The sequence below is a fragment of the Dermochelys coriacea genome, chromosome 14 (genome assembly GCF_009764565.3).
Source record: "Dermochelys coriacea isolate rDerCor1 chromosome 14, rDerCor1.pri.v4, whole genome shotgun sequence".
NCBI classification, from domain to species: Eukaryota; Metazoa; Chordata; order Testudines; family Dermochelyidae; genus Dermochelys; species Dermochelys coriacea.
Window position 1 is genome coordinate 228,920 of NC_050081.1, and position 13,767 is coordinate 242,686.

A 13,767-nucleotide genomic window follows, 5' to 3' on the forward strand; every position below is an offset into this window, starting at 1 on the left:
TTAGACAAAACAAATCCTGCACTTTGTCAGGAGTTAGACTAAGATGACCCTTGCGATCCCTTCTAACTCTAGAATTGTATGATTGGATAAAAGCAAATTCTCTAGCAAGTGGTCTGCCAAACTCACTATGATTTAATTGCTTGTTTAAGTTAAAATACCTTTTCCAAGATCTTTTTTTATGTTTGTAGATTATGTTCAATCCTTGGAAGAGGAAATAAGAAAGTTAAAGCACAAATGCTGGATAATGGAAGAGCAACTAGAAAAGGCATTTAAGTTTCCCAGAAAATTATCTGCTCCTTCCCATGATCCATCCAGCACTCAGCACCACTCAGCTCCACCCATCACTCAGCTCCACACCCACAATTTCAATGAAACTAATGGTAAGAGAAATATGTTTCAGCATTAATTTTCACTGGGATCCAGCTGGTGCCTCCCTGCCATGTGGCCTTGGAGGAGAACTGCAAAGGAGAACCAGCCTGAGACTCCTGCTGGTAGGAGCAGAAACAGCCAAAGCATACTTTGGGCCCTCTTGACATTCCAGTTAAAATTGTTCTCAGGCTTTTTCTCTGCCCTGTGCTGATTGGCTGTTTGCTCCAACCTACTGCTCCTCTATGCCCTCCCTCACATCCTCCTCACTTCTGCTTCACTCCACACCTGCCCTTCCTGCCCCCCGATGTAGTCATATCATAAAATTTAATTTTTCTGGAATTTAGCTGCGTTTATTTAAAAAATTAATAAACAGGCAAAGAGGAGTGTAAAAAATTAACTTCACAGTTTTCTAGGTGAATATCTGGGTTAATATTGGGGAACAGGAAGAGAGAAAAAGGCAACAAATAGAGAAAAGTAAGAGTATATTGTTTATGAAATCATTATCTCCATTTCCCATTGGACAAATAAAACTTATTTTAAAAACAAAAATAGTTTACTTTTGGTGACTTTCACAGTTACACTGAGGCCTCTTATATTAAGTGTGAATTCCAAAAATCCTAGGGAGTGTAGGAAAAGTGTCTTTTCCAAGGCTTCTTCTCCTGAAGTCTTGGACATGTCTCTGGGCCCAGCTACTCACACAGACTATCACTGTCGTCTATGGGTGGTGGGTAAAGGGTGCCCGGTGAGAAGAGGGAAGGTCCCCAATACTCATGGATCCCAAAATCATCATCTTTCCTGTTACAGAGGTGGCACAGGGGCAGGGAGTCAGGAGAGAGCAGAGCCCAGTCACTGACTTGCAAACAGCAGGGGGGCTGCCATTATCCTCCTCCCCACATTGTGTGCTCTCAAGCTCTGCTCCTCAGGGACACAGGGAGATTAGAACAACCTGTTCCTGGCCCAGGGGCAGGCAGAAGCTCTGTCTGGTAGGTGCAGTGGATGGGGTTTTGTGCTCTGGGGCTCCTCTCCAGACCATGACATGTCCCCAGACCGAGCTGCTCACAGGGGCTATCATAGAGGGGAAATGGGTGGGGGTGGTAAGGAGGGGGGAGTCTGGGAGGGAGAGGGGTCCCTGATTTGGTGGCAGAGGGAGGAGGTGTCAGATGGGGGAAGGGGTGCCCAGCATTCATAGGGGGAAGTTGGGGAGAGAGGTACCTGGTGGGTGGGAGTGGTGGATAGGGGAAGTGGACTGCTGGAGAGAGATGGGCTTCCTGGCACCCACAGAGGGAGTGGGAATGGGGGTCTGGAAGTGGGGAGGGAAATAGGGATGCGGGGAGCAGAAAGGAGTCTTTGCCCTGGGCCATGTTGAAGGGCTGGGGTCAGGAGGGGGCCAGTACTCACCAGATGCAGCCTTCCACTCCTTTTGGCCTATTACTGCAGCATTCAGTGGTCTTAGCAGACTCCCTGCCCATCTTACGCAGCTGCACTGGTCACCAACTGGCAGTTACCCTCCCCTGTGCAGGTGCACTGTGCTTTCTGCTATGGAGTCTGCAAACAGGTGTGGGGAGTTTGAGCAGGTACAAAATCCAGGTAGAAAATGGAAAAATCTGAACACTGGATTTTTTTCAAAACCTGCAGTTTTTTGGAGGGTAAAACCTGAAAACAAAGGGTACTACTTATAACGATGACACTCTCTCCATTCTAATAGTATCTCAGGAGGATATTAAACAACTGCTACTAAAATAGACATTTTTAAATTAGCAGGTCCAGATAACATTCATCCAGTTGATTATCCACTGAATCTTTTTCAGAGTCACTGCTTCCCAGTATTTATAGGGTGATCTACATTCTTTGTTCCGAGATGTATACATTTACATTTGGCCATATAAAAACACGTATTGTTTTCCTCTGCCAAGTTTACCAAGCGATCCAGATCGCTCTCTATCAGTGACCTATTCTCTTTATTATTTTCCACTCCTTCAATCTTTGTGTCATCTGCAAACTTTATCAGTGATGATTTTGTTTTCTTCCAGATCACTGATGAAAATGTTTAATAGTGTAGGGTCAAGAAGCAATCCCTGAGGGACCCCAATAGAAGAAACACACCCATTCAATGATGATTGTCGATTTACAGTTACATTTAGAGACCTGTCAGTTAGCCAGTGTTTACTCCATTTAACGTATACCATGTTGATTTTGTATTGTTCTAGTTTTCGTCATCAAAATGTTATGCAGCACCAAGTCAAATGCCTTTAGAGAAGTCTAAAAATATTTACATTATTACCTTGATCAATCACATTTGTAATCTCATCATAAAAAGATATCACATTAGCGTGACAGGATCTATTTCCCATAAACCCATATTTATTGGCATTAATTATATTACTCTCTTTTAATTCTTTATTAATTGAGTCCCATATCAGCCATTCTGTTATTTTGCCCAGGATCAGTGTCAGGCTGACAGTTCTATAATTTCCTGAGTTGTCGTGTCCACCCTTTTAAAATATTGGCACAACATTAATTTTTTCCAGTCTTCTGGAAAAAGTGTTCTAAGGGTTATTGAAAATAAATATGCTGACTCTAAGGCTACCATCTCCTCATCATCCTATTTACATTTGGAACTAATTTTGGAATGTGAATACCAGGTGCCCAAGATTATTTCCACCAAAATAGCATCCTTTAAACAAAGTTATTGTGAGGTGGATGCTCATGATTTATGAAGCATGAGCCCTGTTGTATTATCTAGAAGTATTTCTGTCTATCGAAGATAAATATTCTGTTAGGTTAGCCTACTGTATGGACATGTTCAAGACTGTCTATTATAAAATATTCATTACCTATGCTGGAACAATATACCTGTGTTGTAATCAGACCAGATTGTTGCTGTTTAAATCGCTCAGATAAAAAATTCTTGATCCATGATGTAGTTCTTGTAGGTGCTAATATGTTATGGTGGGGGTTTTTTTGCTTCATTTACCCTTTTTCTTTCAGGTGCATTTTGTGCTGATGAAGTTTTCTCTGGAGCTCCTTTGAAGAAGCTGGAAGCCAGAACAGCAAACTTGGACTCCATGGTAACACAGCACATACAAAAGGTATGAAGAATCTTGAGCTACCCAAAGCTGTTATTTTTGCTATTTTATATATTTTTGTTATACAAATTTTCTTTGTGGGCAAAATGTTCAGTATATGGTGCAAGATCTGTCACACAGGCTGGCCTGTACAGGGGTGTCAGGGACCAGACTACCTGTGACAGATTCCTGTAAAGGAGAATGAGCCAATTCAGATCTACCTGGAAGTAATGAAATCCCTAGGTGGCTGGTTGGCTAATGAGCCTGCTAAAGGATTACCAGGGTTCAGATGAGATGGTTCCTAGAGACAGGAAGCTCCTGAGGAGAAGTACTCCCACAAGAACTAAGCAGGAGAGCTCACCAGAGCAGGGGCTTGGAAGGTGTGCTGTGGGGGACAGATAACTCCTGAACGGTGGCAGGAAGCCCAGCCAGTTAGGAGCTATAAACTAAGCTGCAGCTGACAGATCTCCACAGACCTCTGGCACCAGCAAAAGATTCTGCTCACATAACTGGCAAGAGGCCTGACTCCAGGGAAGGGACTGAGCCAAGAGAACCCTGTTGGAGTGGCGGGGCGGCTCCTGGTTGGAACAGATAAATTAAGACTGACTCTGTTGCCCTGCTAGGAAGCTGAGGTGAAGGTTTTCTTGTATTTTCATTAGGCCTTTCCTTAATAAACTAGACCCCTCAGAAGGGGCATTGTTCACTATGTAAAGCCTTGTTTAACTTATTAATGATGTATGGGAAAACTGAGGCTTGGTGGCCTGGGGGTGCTATAGGGCAGGTACACCCTGTGACATCCTCCATCTGGCTAATCAGTGCTCAGTCCAAGACTGGAGAGGAAATAAAGGTGGCTTTAAGCCAACTTTATATTCCTCCAATCCTGGGGCAAGCTAGTGTCTGGTCCTGTCCCTGGTTCATGTCCTTTCCTGATGTTTACACTTTTCAGATATTTTGTCATGCCCACCCCCTTTTGTTGTTGCTTGTCTAAGCTATGCAGATTTAGCTGTTTAAGTCTTTCCTCATAAATTGATTCTTCCATCCCCCAATAATTTTTATTGCTCTTTTCTGAACTCCCACAAATATTTCAATATCTTTACTGTAATAAGACACATAGACTTGAATGCAGTATTTTAGGTGTGATCTCATCAGAGTCCTAGAAAGCAGAACTATTATGTTGATGCTTCATAATGTGTGATGCTTTTTTATATGCAACTCAAACTGCATTCACTGTTTTTTACAACTATATCACTTTGATAAACTCATGTCTGATTTGCTATCCACTAGAACCATAAAAATGCTTAAAAGAGTAGAAAACATGCCTTAATGGATAGACTTAAGGAGTTCATTTAGCTTAACAAAGAGAATGTTAAAAGGTGGTCTCTGTCTCTCCCTCTCTCCCCCGCCGCAGCAGTCCCCGAGCTGGGGCTGGAAAGGAAGGAGATCTCTCCTTCTCTCCTCCGTGGCGGCAGCCCTCGAAGCTGGGGCTGGGAAGGAGGGGGATCTCTCCCTCTCTCCTCCGCTGTGGCAGCCCCTGAGCTGGGATGGGAAGGAGGGCCATCTCTCCCCAGCAGCCGCAGCACTGGAGCTTGGGAAAGTCGCCTCTTTCTCTGGCCGCCGCAGCCCTGCACATCCCAAATTCGACCCACCCCCTCTTCTCACCCCACTGCCCCCTCCCTATTCTCTCCAAGGCCACCACCTCACCTTACATGTGCGTCTTCTCCAGGGTCCAGGCACCTAATTAGTGAAACCACACCTTCATGGCTCCACTAATTAGGTGGGTGGCCCTTCAATCTCTTGTGTGTGGCAGCCCAGATGCGCACCTTAGAGTGAACTATCTGTGGACCACCTGAATGGAGCTCGGTCCGCGGACCACAGTCTGAGAACCTCTGATGTAGATCATTTTGCTGTCAAGAATTTAGTTTTTATATGTTGAGTGGTTATGCTTGTGATAGATTATGCCCTTTAGGAAGCCACCTTTTGTGCTGAGATACCACTGAATCTTCTTGTTCTGCCAGTTTGAGCCCCCTTTAATCTGTCTTGCTGAGCCAGGCTATTACACCCTCCTCTAACACACACACAGGCAGGGCCACACCCAACGGCAGATCACTCTGGAAAGACTCAGTTTAAGGGACTTGCTCCAACACTCTGGTGCTTACTCCTTTTAAGGGGTACAAACTCAAAAGATTTTATGAAATTCACCCCCTCCCTCAATGTGGAGAGAAGTGTGCACACTTCTTGTCCCCCCCAGTTAGAAATTACAGAAACTGGGTTTAATAATAAACAAAACAAATTTTATTAACTATAAGAGGCAGATTTTAAGTGGTAAAAAGGATAACAACCAGAACAAAGCAGATTACTGACCAAATGAAATCAAAAACACAAACTAAGCTAGATTCACTAAAGAAATTGGTTACAAATAGTATTTCTCACCATAGATGTTGTTGCAGGCAGATTGCAAAGTTTCTGTGGTTCAGAGTTCCAGTTATATTCCTTTTCAGACTGGACCTCTGTCTCAGTCTGGACTCCCCCCTTGCCTTCCCTTCAGGTGGCTTCTGCAGTCTTTCTTCTTGGCCAGACAGCCATGGAGAAGAGGAGTCCAGTTTGCCTTCCTCCCCATCCTTAAATAGGATTTACATAAGGCGGGAATCCTTTGTTTCCCAAACTTGACCCTCTTCCCTTACAGTAGAAAGTTACAAGAAATCCCAGGTAATGTTTTAGTATCAGGTTACAAGACCACCTGACTCTGTAGTATCACAGTGTCCATGAGGCAGTGGCAGTTTGGAGCGTCTACAGGAAGGCCAAGCTTTTCACAGTCCATTGTCCTCGCTGATGAGCCAGTCGCCCTGTCTGGCTTTTCCATTGTTGTACCTGAAGTGTTAGCAGTGGGCGTCACCCAAAGTAGCATAGCTGAAATACAGATACATAGTCAATATTCCTAACTTCAGATACAGAAATGATACAGGCATAAAGATTGGATAATCACATTCAGTAAATCATAACCTTTCCAATGATATCTCACATGAGCCATATTGCATGAAGTATATCTCAGTTATGTCATATTCATTTCATAAGCATATTTTCATAAAGAATATGGAATGACATGTCACAATGCTATACTTATATATAACATATTTTCCAATTGTAAGTATAAATGGGGGGTCAATTTTATGGATTTGCTAAGTTGCCAGTTAGATTTTAAAGCTAAAAGCTTAAAGCTAAAATCTAACAGATTCGATTTGCCAATTTGATACGTGTTTATGGTCACTATTGTGATGGAATTTAATCAGGATAACTCATTTTTATTGAGTTCAGGGAGAATTAGGGTATGTCTTCACTATGAATGTTAAAGCGCTGCCGTGGCACTAGTCCTAGGAGAGAGCTCTCCCAGCGCTGTAAAAAACCCACCCCAATGAGGAGAGTAGCTACGAGTAGGTGTAGCCCCCTGAGCGAGAAAGTTTCACCCCCCTGAGCGAGAAAGTTTCAGAACTGTAAATTGGCAGTGTAGAAAAGGCCTTAGCTTATTAATTTTAACTCTAGGTTCTTTTCAGGTCAATTTTTACCTTGGACAGTATTTATCAAATCAGGACACTTGGTGTTCTTAATCAACAGTTTATTCATTCATCCAAAACCACTTAAGTATATACACAGCGTATAGGTCAAGGTTACATACATCAAATTTTCTAGGTGTGTACTGAACACACAAATACAGTCTCTTAAGGAATTGTCATAGGGTAAGATTGAAGCTCGGCCATTATACGATATATCAATACAAATTATCAGTATTTCTTATTACATTTTCTAATGCTCATCAATCATCACCACTAACACATTTTTTGTTCCAAGGAGTAAGGATGTTTATTTTAAAGACTCTTTTAAGAGTGAGGTCCTGCTATTTGAATAGTTTGATATGGAAAAGTCAAGTTTAAAATATTAAAAGCAATTGCTGAAAGTTGTTATTTAAATCTCTCTTAGGCCGCTTTGCTTGGGCTTACAAAGAAGAGCATACATGTAACATTAATTAGCTAAAATCCAAAACATGAGGTCTCACTAAAGAGTGTGGACTCAACAAGAGAACTTTCAGTTATTTATATTCAAGAACAGAAAGAGAAATAGGTTTCATAGTAGCAGCCGTGTTAGTCTGTATTCGCAAAAAGAAAAGGAGTACTTGTGGCACCTTAGAGACTAACAAATTTATTAGAGCATAAGCTTTCGTGAGCTAATGCATCCGATGCATCCGATGAAGTGAGCTGTAGCTCACGGAAGCTTATGCTCTAATAAATTTGTTAGTCTCTAAGGTGCCACAAGTACTCCTTTTCTTTTTGAGAAAGAGAAATACAATCTTTGAAATGAAATCTTATAGTTTCATCTTCGTCGTATTAACCCTGGAACTGGATCCACACAGCTGGTCCGAGTGTTGGTAGCAGTTCTGGATTCTGCAGCTTCTTTGTAAATTAATTCAGCTCTGGGGTCCACATAGGGCAATCTTCTTATTTTCTATTGGGTACTGATTGTCAGGGCACTCTGATTTCAGCTTATTTTATCTGCTGCTTCCATTGCTATCCAATAGATGGCAATAGTGTATAAGAAATGTATTCCATATTTCTCTGAGTTGGAGGGTTTTCATGTTTAATCAGTTTCAAAAATTGCATGTCAGGATTAGCGCACCTTATTAATTGGAATTTCATCCCTCTCCTATTTTTAAGCAATTTCTCTTAAAATTTCAAAGTTATACCCTGGTTATGTGATTATATCTTTCAATACCAGATAACCCAGGAGATCCCTTTCTGTTCTATGTAATATTCTTTTTCTCCTTGTGCTGCACAGTTCTTGCCACTTCTTTAGTGCAACAATTATATAGAAAGAAAACAAAAAATATTCCTTATAGCCTTTTAATTTAGTGGACATAGTCTGTACATTCTTTGGTTGTATAAGCATTTCACATCTTTTAGGGCTTACAGTGGAACAGGACACGTTATTGACATACAGAAAGAGGGTTTAGAAAGAGGTAAAGGTTCTAATTTGGGGTGAAGGACATACTGAAAAAACAAAGCACATGATCAATACAAAGGTATAGTTTATAATTTGGGGTGTAAACGTGAGCTGGACTTCTTGGGACAACAAAGAAACTTTGTCCCAGTAACAAACACAGCAAGCTGTTTGTGATAGGTTTAAACTCTCAGCTTCTGGATTGCCCCTGAATTATTGTCACAGAATCAAGACCAGGTTTCCCACCTAATCCTAAAGTCACTACCTAATGGCCTGGATGTTGGCTGACTGAGCACCATGGAAAAGGACTGTTCTTTGCATGGTCAGGAGATCTTAGAGCAGGAAATTGTCCGCAAGGAAAACCTGTTCTGCTAAGTGGAAAAGGTTCTCGATATGGGTGGCCCCAAACAGCCCAGAGCCAGTGCAGGCCTTGGTATGAAAGATTCTGGACTAACTGCAATTAAAACACACTGGACTCTTTCAGTTCAATTAAGGTCCATCTGGCAGCAATATTGGCATATTATCCACAGATACAATCACTTTCCATCTTCTCCCATCTAATGGTATCCAAGTGCCTTAAGGCCTTTTGCATACATACCCATTGGTTAAGGACTCTGTTCCAGCATGGGACCTCAGTGCTATCTTTCATAGGTTTATGAAGTCCCCCTTTGATGCAGAGTACTCCATCCATCATCCTAATCTCAAAACAGTATTCCTGGTTTCCATTGCTTCATCCAGAAGAGTTGGAGAGCTCCAAGAACTCATGGCAGAATCCCCATATAACATATTTCACTGAGATAAAGTGGTCCTGAGACATGGTGCAAAATCCATAAGTGGTTTTGGAATTCCACTTGGACCAATCCTTCAGCCTACCTATATTCTTTTCCAAAGCCACATTCCACATAAGGGGAGAAGAAAGGTCACATCCAGGGCTGTTCAATACTATATGGACAGGACCAAGCCTTTCAGAATGTGCCCATGTCTTTTATGGCTATTGCTGGCCAGTCTAAAGGCTTTCAAAATGAACCACACTTAGCTCTCTTTGCTATCAGCTGTATGATATACGTCTCCCATTGACCTTTCAAGCTCAGTGCACCAGAGCTCAAGCGGTATCTTTGTGCTTCCACAACATACCAATATTGGAAATTTGCAAAGCTGCTTTGTGGAGCAACCCACTCTTTATTTGTATAAATAAATAAAGAGCTGTATTCCAATCTTTATTCAACTGATGTAGCGGATACACCTCTTGCCTGCCACCCTAAAGAGGATACTGCTTGCCAGTCACCTACAGTGGGAGCCACACTGACACATACTTGAAGAAGACTGAACAGTTACTTACCCTACAATAACTGGTTCTTTGAGATGTTGTAGACAGTGTGGATCCCATGACCTGCCCTCCCTCCTCATTCTTGAATTCCTCAGCTGAAATGGCTTCCAGTAGCAATGGAACTGAGTGAGGGTTGGGGGTGCGCCACCCTTTATGCTCTTGCAAGGGAGCATGAGGAGTCGCAGGGGAGCATGAGGAGTCACAGGGCAAATGTGTAACCTTTCCAGATATTGCTCGGGAAAAGATTCTGAGCTTGTGTGCATGGGATGCATACACACTTACAATGGGATCCATAATGACCTCAACATCTCAAAGAACCAGTATGCTGTATGAAAGTAAATGTTCCTTTTAATCTACTAGGATTGAGTGATAACATTTCATAATTTACAGCCAAAAAAGGAGATTGTCAAATATTGCATGGGATAATCAGAGCCTGTTCAGTATGATCAACAGAAACATTTGGATGTTCATTCTTCTTCAGAACCCTCAGTATCCAAGGGATATTAAACAGTGTTGTCTTTGAAATAATACCAGTTTTCCTCAGTTTTATGTTTAGAAATTGGTTCACCTGTTTAGTTGCTTTAAAAGACTAAGGTATGGCTTAAAAGGTATGGCTACACTTATGAGTTAGAGTGCATTAAAGCAGCCCAGTGTGCTCTAACTCATGACACGTCCACACTGGCAAGGCACGTAGAGCACTCTGACTCCGCAGCTAGAGCACTCCTGGTACTCCAACTCAGCCAGTGGAATAACGTTTGCTGCGCCCCCGCTGGAGCGCCATGGCACCAGTGTGGATGCCCTGTTCTGTTAGTGTGCTCTAATCGGCCTCCAGAAGTGTCCCACAATGCCTGTTCTAGCCACTCTGGTCATCACTTTGAACTCTACTGCCCTGCCCTCAGGTGACCAATCATCAGACCCGCCCTTTAAATTCTCCGGGAATTTTGAAAATCCCCTTCCTGTTTGCTCAGCCAGGTGTGGAGTGCTCTAAGCACATCTTTCCAGGTGACCATGCCTCCACGCGCCAGGCGATCCCCAGTATGGAGCAATGGCGAGGTGCTGGACTTCATCAGTGTTTGGCAGAGTTCCCCACAATCTACCAAGAATGTTTGTTGACGGTAGCCATCTATTTAATTTTTATTATTTATTGATCACTAACATTGTGCTTAGTACTGTATTTAAAGCGTAGACAGTGAGGCTTCTGCTTCAAGGAGTTTACAATCCATATAGACAAACAGTAGCAATTATTTGGACACACACAGAACAGGGTGAGTGTGACATTCCCCTCTGGTGTTATCTGGACTGGTGATCTGCTAGGTCACTCCAATCCTTGACACTGGGAGCCAGCCTTACCCTGCTCTGCTGTGAGAACCACCACTCCTGGGCTGTTCACACACAGCCTCTGCCATGTAAGCTGCTCCTTGGATTATGCAATCAAATGACACTAGCCAATACCTCCGGTCCCAGACACAACCCTAGGAACCTCCATCTTGCAGTGTCCAGTTATGCCCACTGGATGCTACAAGCTTATATGAGTTCATTAATTTAACAAAGAAATTGATATGTACCAGACCTGTTCTCCCAAGGGCAGTCTCCGACACGCTTCAAACCAAACATACTGTTCTAGGTAGAATAAACAAACAGATTTTATTAACTATAAAGATAGATTTTAAGTGATTATAAGTCAAAGCATAACAAGTTGGATTTGCTCAAATGAAATAAAAGCAAAACGCATTCTAAGCTGATCTTAACACTGTCAATGCCCTTACAAACTTAGATGCTTCTCACCACAGGCTTGCTGATTGCCCTTCAGCCAGGCTCTCCCCTTTAATCAACGCTTCAGTCGCTGCATGGTGATATCTGTAGATGGAGGTGGAAGAGAGAGAAAGAGCAAGGCAAACGTCTCTCCCTTTTATCATGTTCTTTCTTCCCTCTTGGCTTTGCCTCCCCTCCCCCCCTTCAGAGTCAGGTGAGCATTACCTCATCGCTGTCCCAAACTGACCAAAGAAAGGGGGGTGACTCACTCGAAAGTCCAACAGGTCCTTTGTTGTTGCCTAGGCCAGTGTCCTTTGTTCCTGTGAGGCTGGGCTGGGTTTGTCCCATACATGTCCTGATGAGGTGTGAACTGTCCCTCTGCTTCTGGAGAGTTTTTGTCTGGGCTTGCTTTAAGCCACAAGGACACATTTCCAGCCTCATAACTACATACATGAAATTTCAACCTATAACATTACCATAACATCAATGCTCAGTACATCATGAGCCTTCTGAAGACACCCAACCTGACAAACTTTGCATTATATACCACACAATTATATTATAAGGATGAACATGGGGGTGGTGGGTGTTCCCCAAGATACAGAATGTCACAGTGAGCAGATGTGAATTCCACACACAGAGCTACAGCAGTAATTTTTGGATTAGATTTACATTTCATATAATTAAATAACAGCAGTTCTTGGGTGACACACTAACAGTAATAGACTTTATGGGTAAAATGTTTTCTTTGGAGAAAGAGGAAATCCACTGCTCCAGGTTAGGAGGAGTTCCACATGTAAGAGGTATCTACCCATCCATCTGCATACCAGTGGGTCTCCTTCCTTTTCTGGTTCTTTCTGTTTCCTTCTACCCTTGGGGTATTTTTTCCTTCATCTTTTTCATTGTCTTCTCTCATCCCACTCCCTCATTCCTTTTCTTTGGGATCTCAAAATAATGGAATTGGCATGGGTGTTAGGAGCAGGGAATTTCTGAGTTCTATTCCTAACTCTCCCACTCACATGCTATGTGCAAAGCTTGAGAAAATCACTCTCTTTCTGTATGTCAGTTCTTTGAGTGCTTGCTCTTGTTGATTCCAAGTAGGTGTGTGCACACTGCATGCACAGTCGCCAGAAGGTTTTTCCCCTAACAGTACCCGTTGGGTCGGCTCAGGTGCCCCCTGGAGTCACACCTTGATGGCACTGCATATAGGGCCCTGACGACCTGATGCCTCTCCAGTTCCTTCTTACCGTCAGTGATGGTCGTTGGAGTCTTCTTTTCTCTCTCGTTTTCGAACAATCCTCTAGTGTACTCGTAGTTCCTACCTATAAATAGTTTCAATAGTTAGTTAATAGTTTTTGTAGAGTGTAGTGTAATGTTTGAACCCCCTCCCCTTGTTAGCTGGGGTTCTCTTCCCTGTTGCCTTCCTCTGCCCGGGGCCAGGGCATGAAGCCGTATAGGGTCTGCCAAAAGCTGATGTCAAAGAGCGACCCACACACATCCTGCTAAAAGTGCCTGGGGGAATTGCAGCAGATTGATAGGTGTAAGATTTGCAGAGGATTCTGCCACTGCACTAAGAAGGAAAGAGACCACAGGCTAAAACTGTTGCTGATGGAGGCAGCCCTGTGGCTGCAGAGTCGAGCCCCATGGACCCGGCACTGGATACTTCGGCATCAGTGCATAGTGCACCAGCTTCAATCAGGGACGCTGCAGCACTGAGGAAGGACTCTGGGGTCAGAGACCCTGAGCATCATCACTCCCTAGCACCAAAGACTTCCTTGCATGCGGAAACCCAGCACTGCTCGCAGTTGCAGGTGCCTCTCAAAAAGCTCAGGAAGACAGACAGAGGGCACTCACCTGCTCAAATAACTGAGCATGAGCCAGCTAGCGGAGTGCGACCCATGCCGGGCCACTCCGTCTTGTCCGTGCCTGATGCAGTACCATTGACTCTGGGCCTGCAGAGAGGTCCATTGAGTCCAGCACCAGTGGAAGAGGATCAAGTGGAGGACTTAGAAATCCCCTCCACGCCAGAGACCTTTGAGGCAGGCACAGACCTCATAGCTCTAATGGGCCTGCATTCTCCTGATCAACACAAGAGGTCATCAGTCCCAAAGCCTCTGGCACTGCAAAGACCTCCGCTGCTATCAAGGGGCAAGCCAGTGATGTTGCAGCACCACTCACCTCCCCCTGGCACCAATCCCCGGCACTGTCAGGCACTGCGCCACCATGGTCTCCGCACTTGGACTCCTCAGCGTCAGAGTCAGAAGCAGA

At 43.6% G+C, this 13,767-nt stretch overlaps 1 protein-coding gene across 2 annotated transcripts in view; it reads left to right on the top strand.

The window, feature by feature from the left end:
• Positions 1-13,767, top strand: part of CCDC57 (coiled-coil domain containing 57) — a 147,189-nt gene that overhangs the window by 81,031 nt on the left and 52,391 nt on the right. Inside the window, exons 12-13 of one of the 2 annotated variants that reach the window (XM_038372374.2) lie at positions 189-380; positions 3,358-3,458. In XM_038372374.2, the coding sequence (XP_038228302.1) occupies positions 189-380; positions 3,358-3,458 (293 nt within the window). The remainder of the gene's footprint in view (positions 1-188; positions 381-3,357; positions 3,459-13,767) is intronic. The other variant, XM_043497587.1, reaches the window with a different exon arrangement.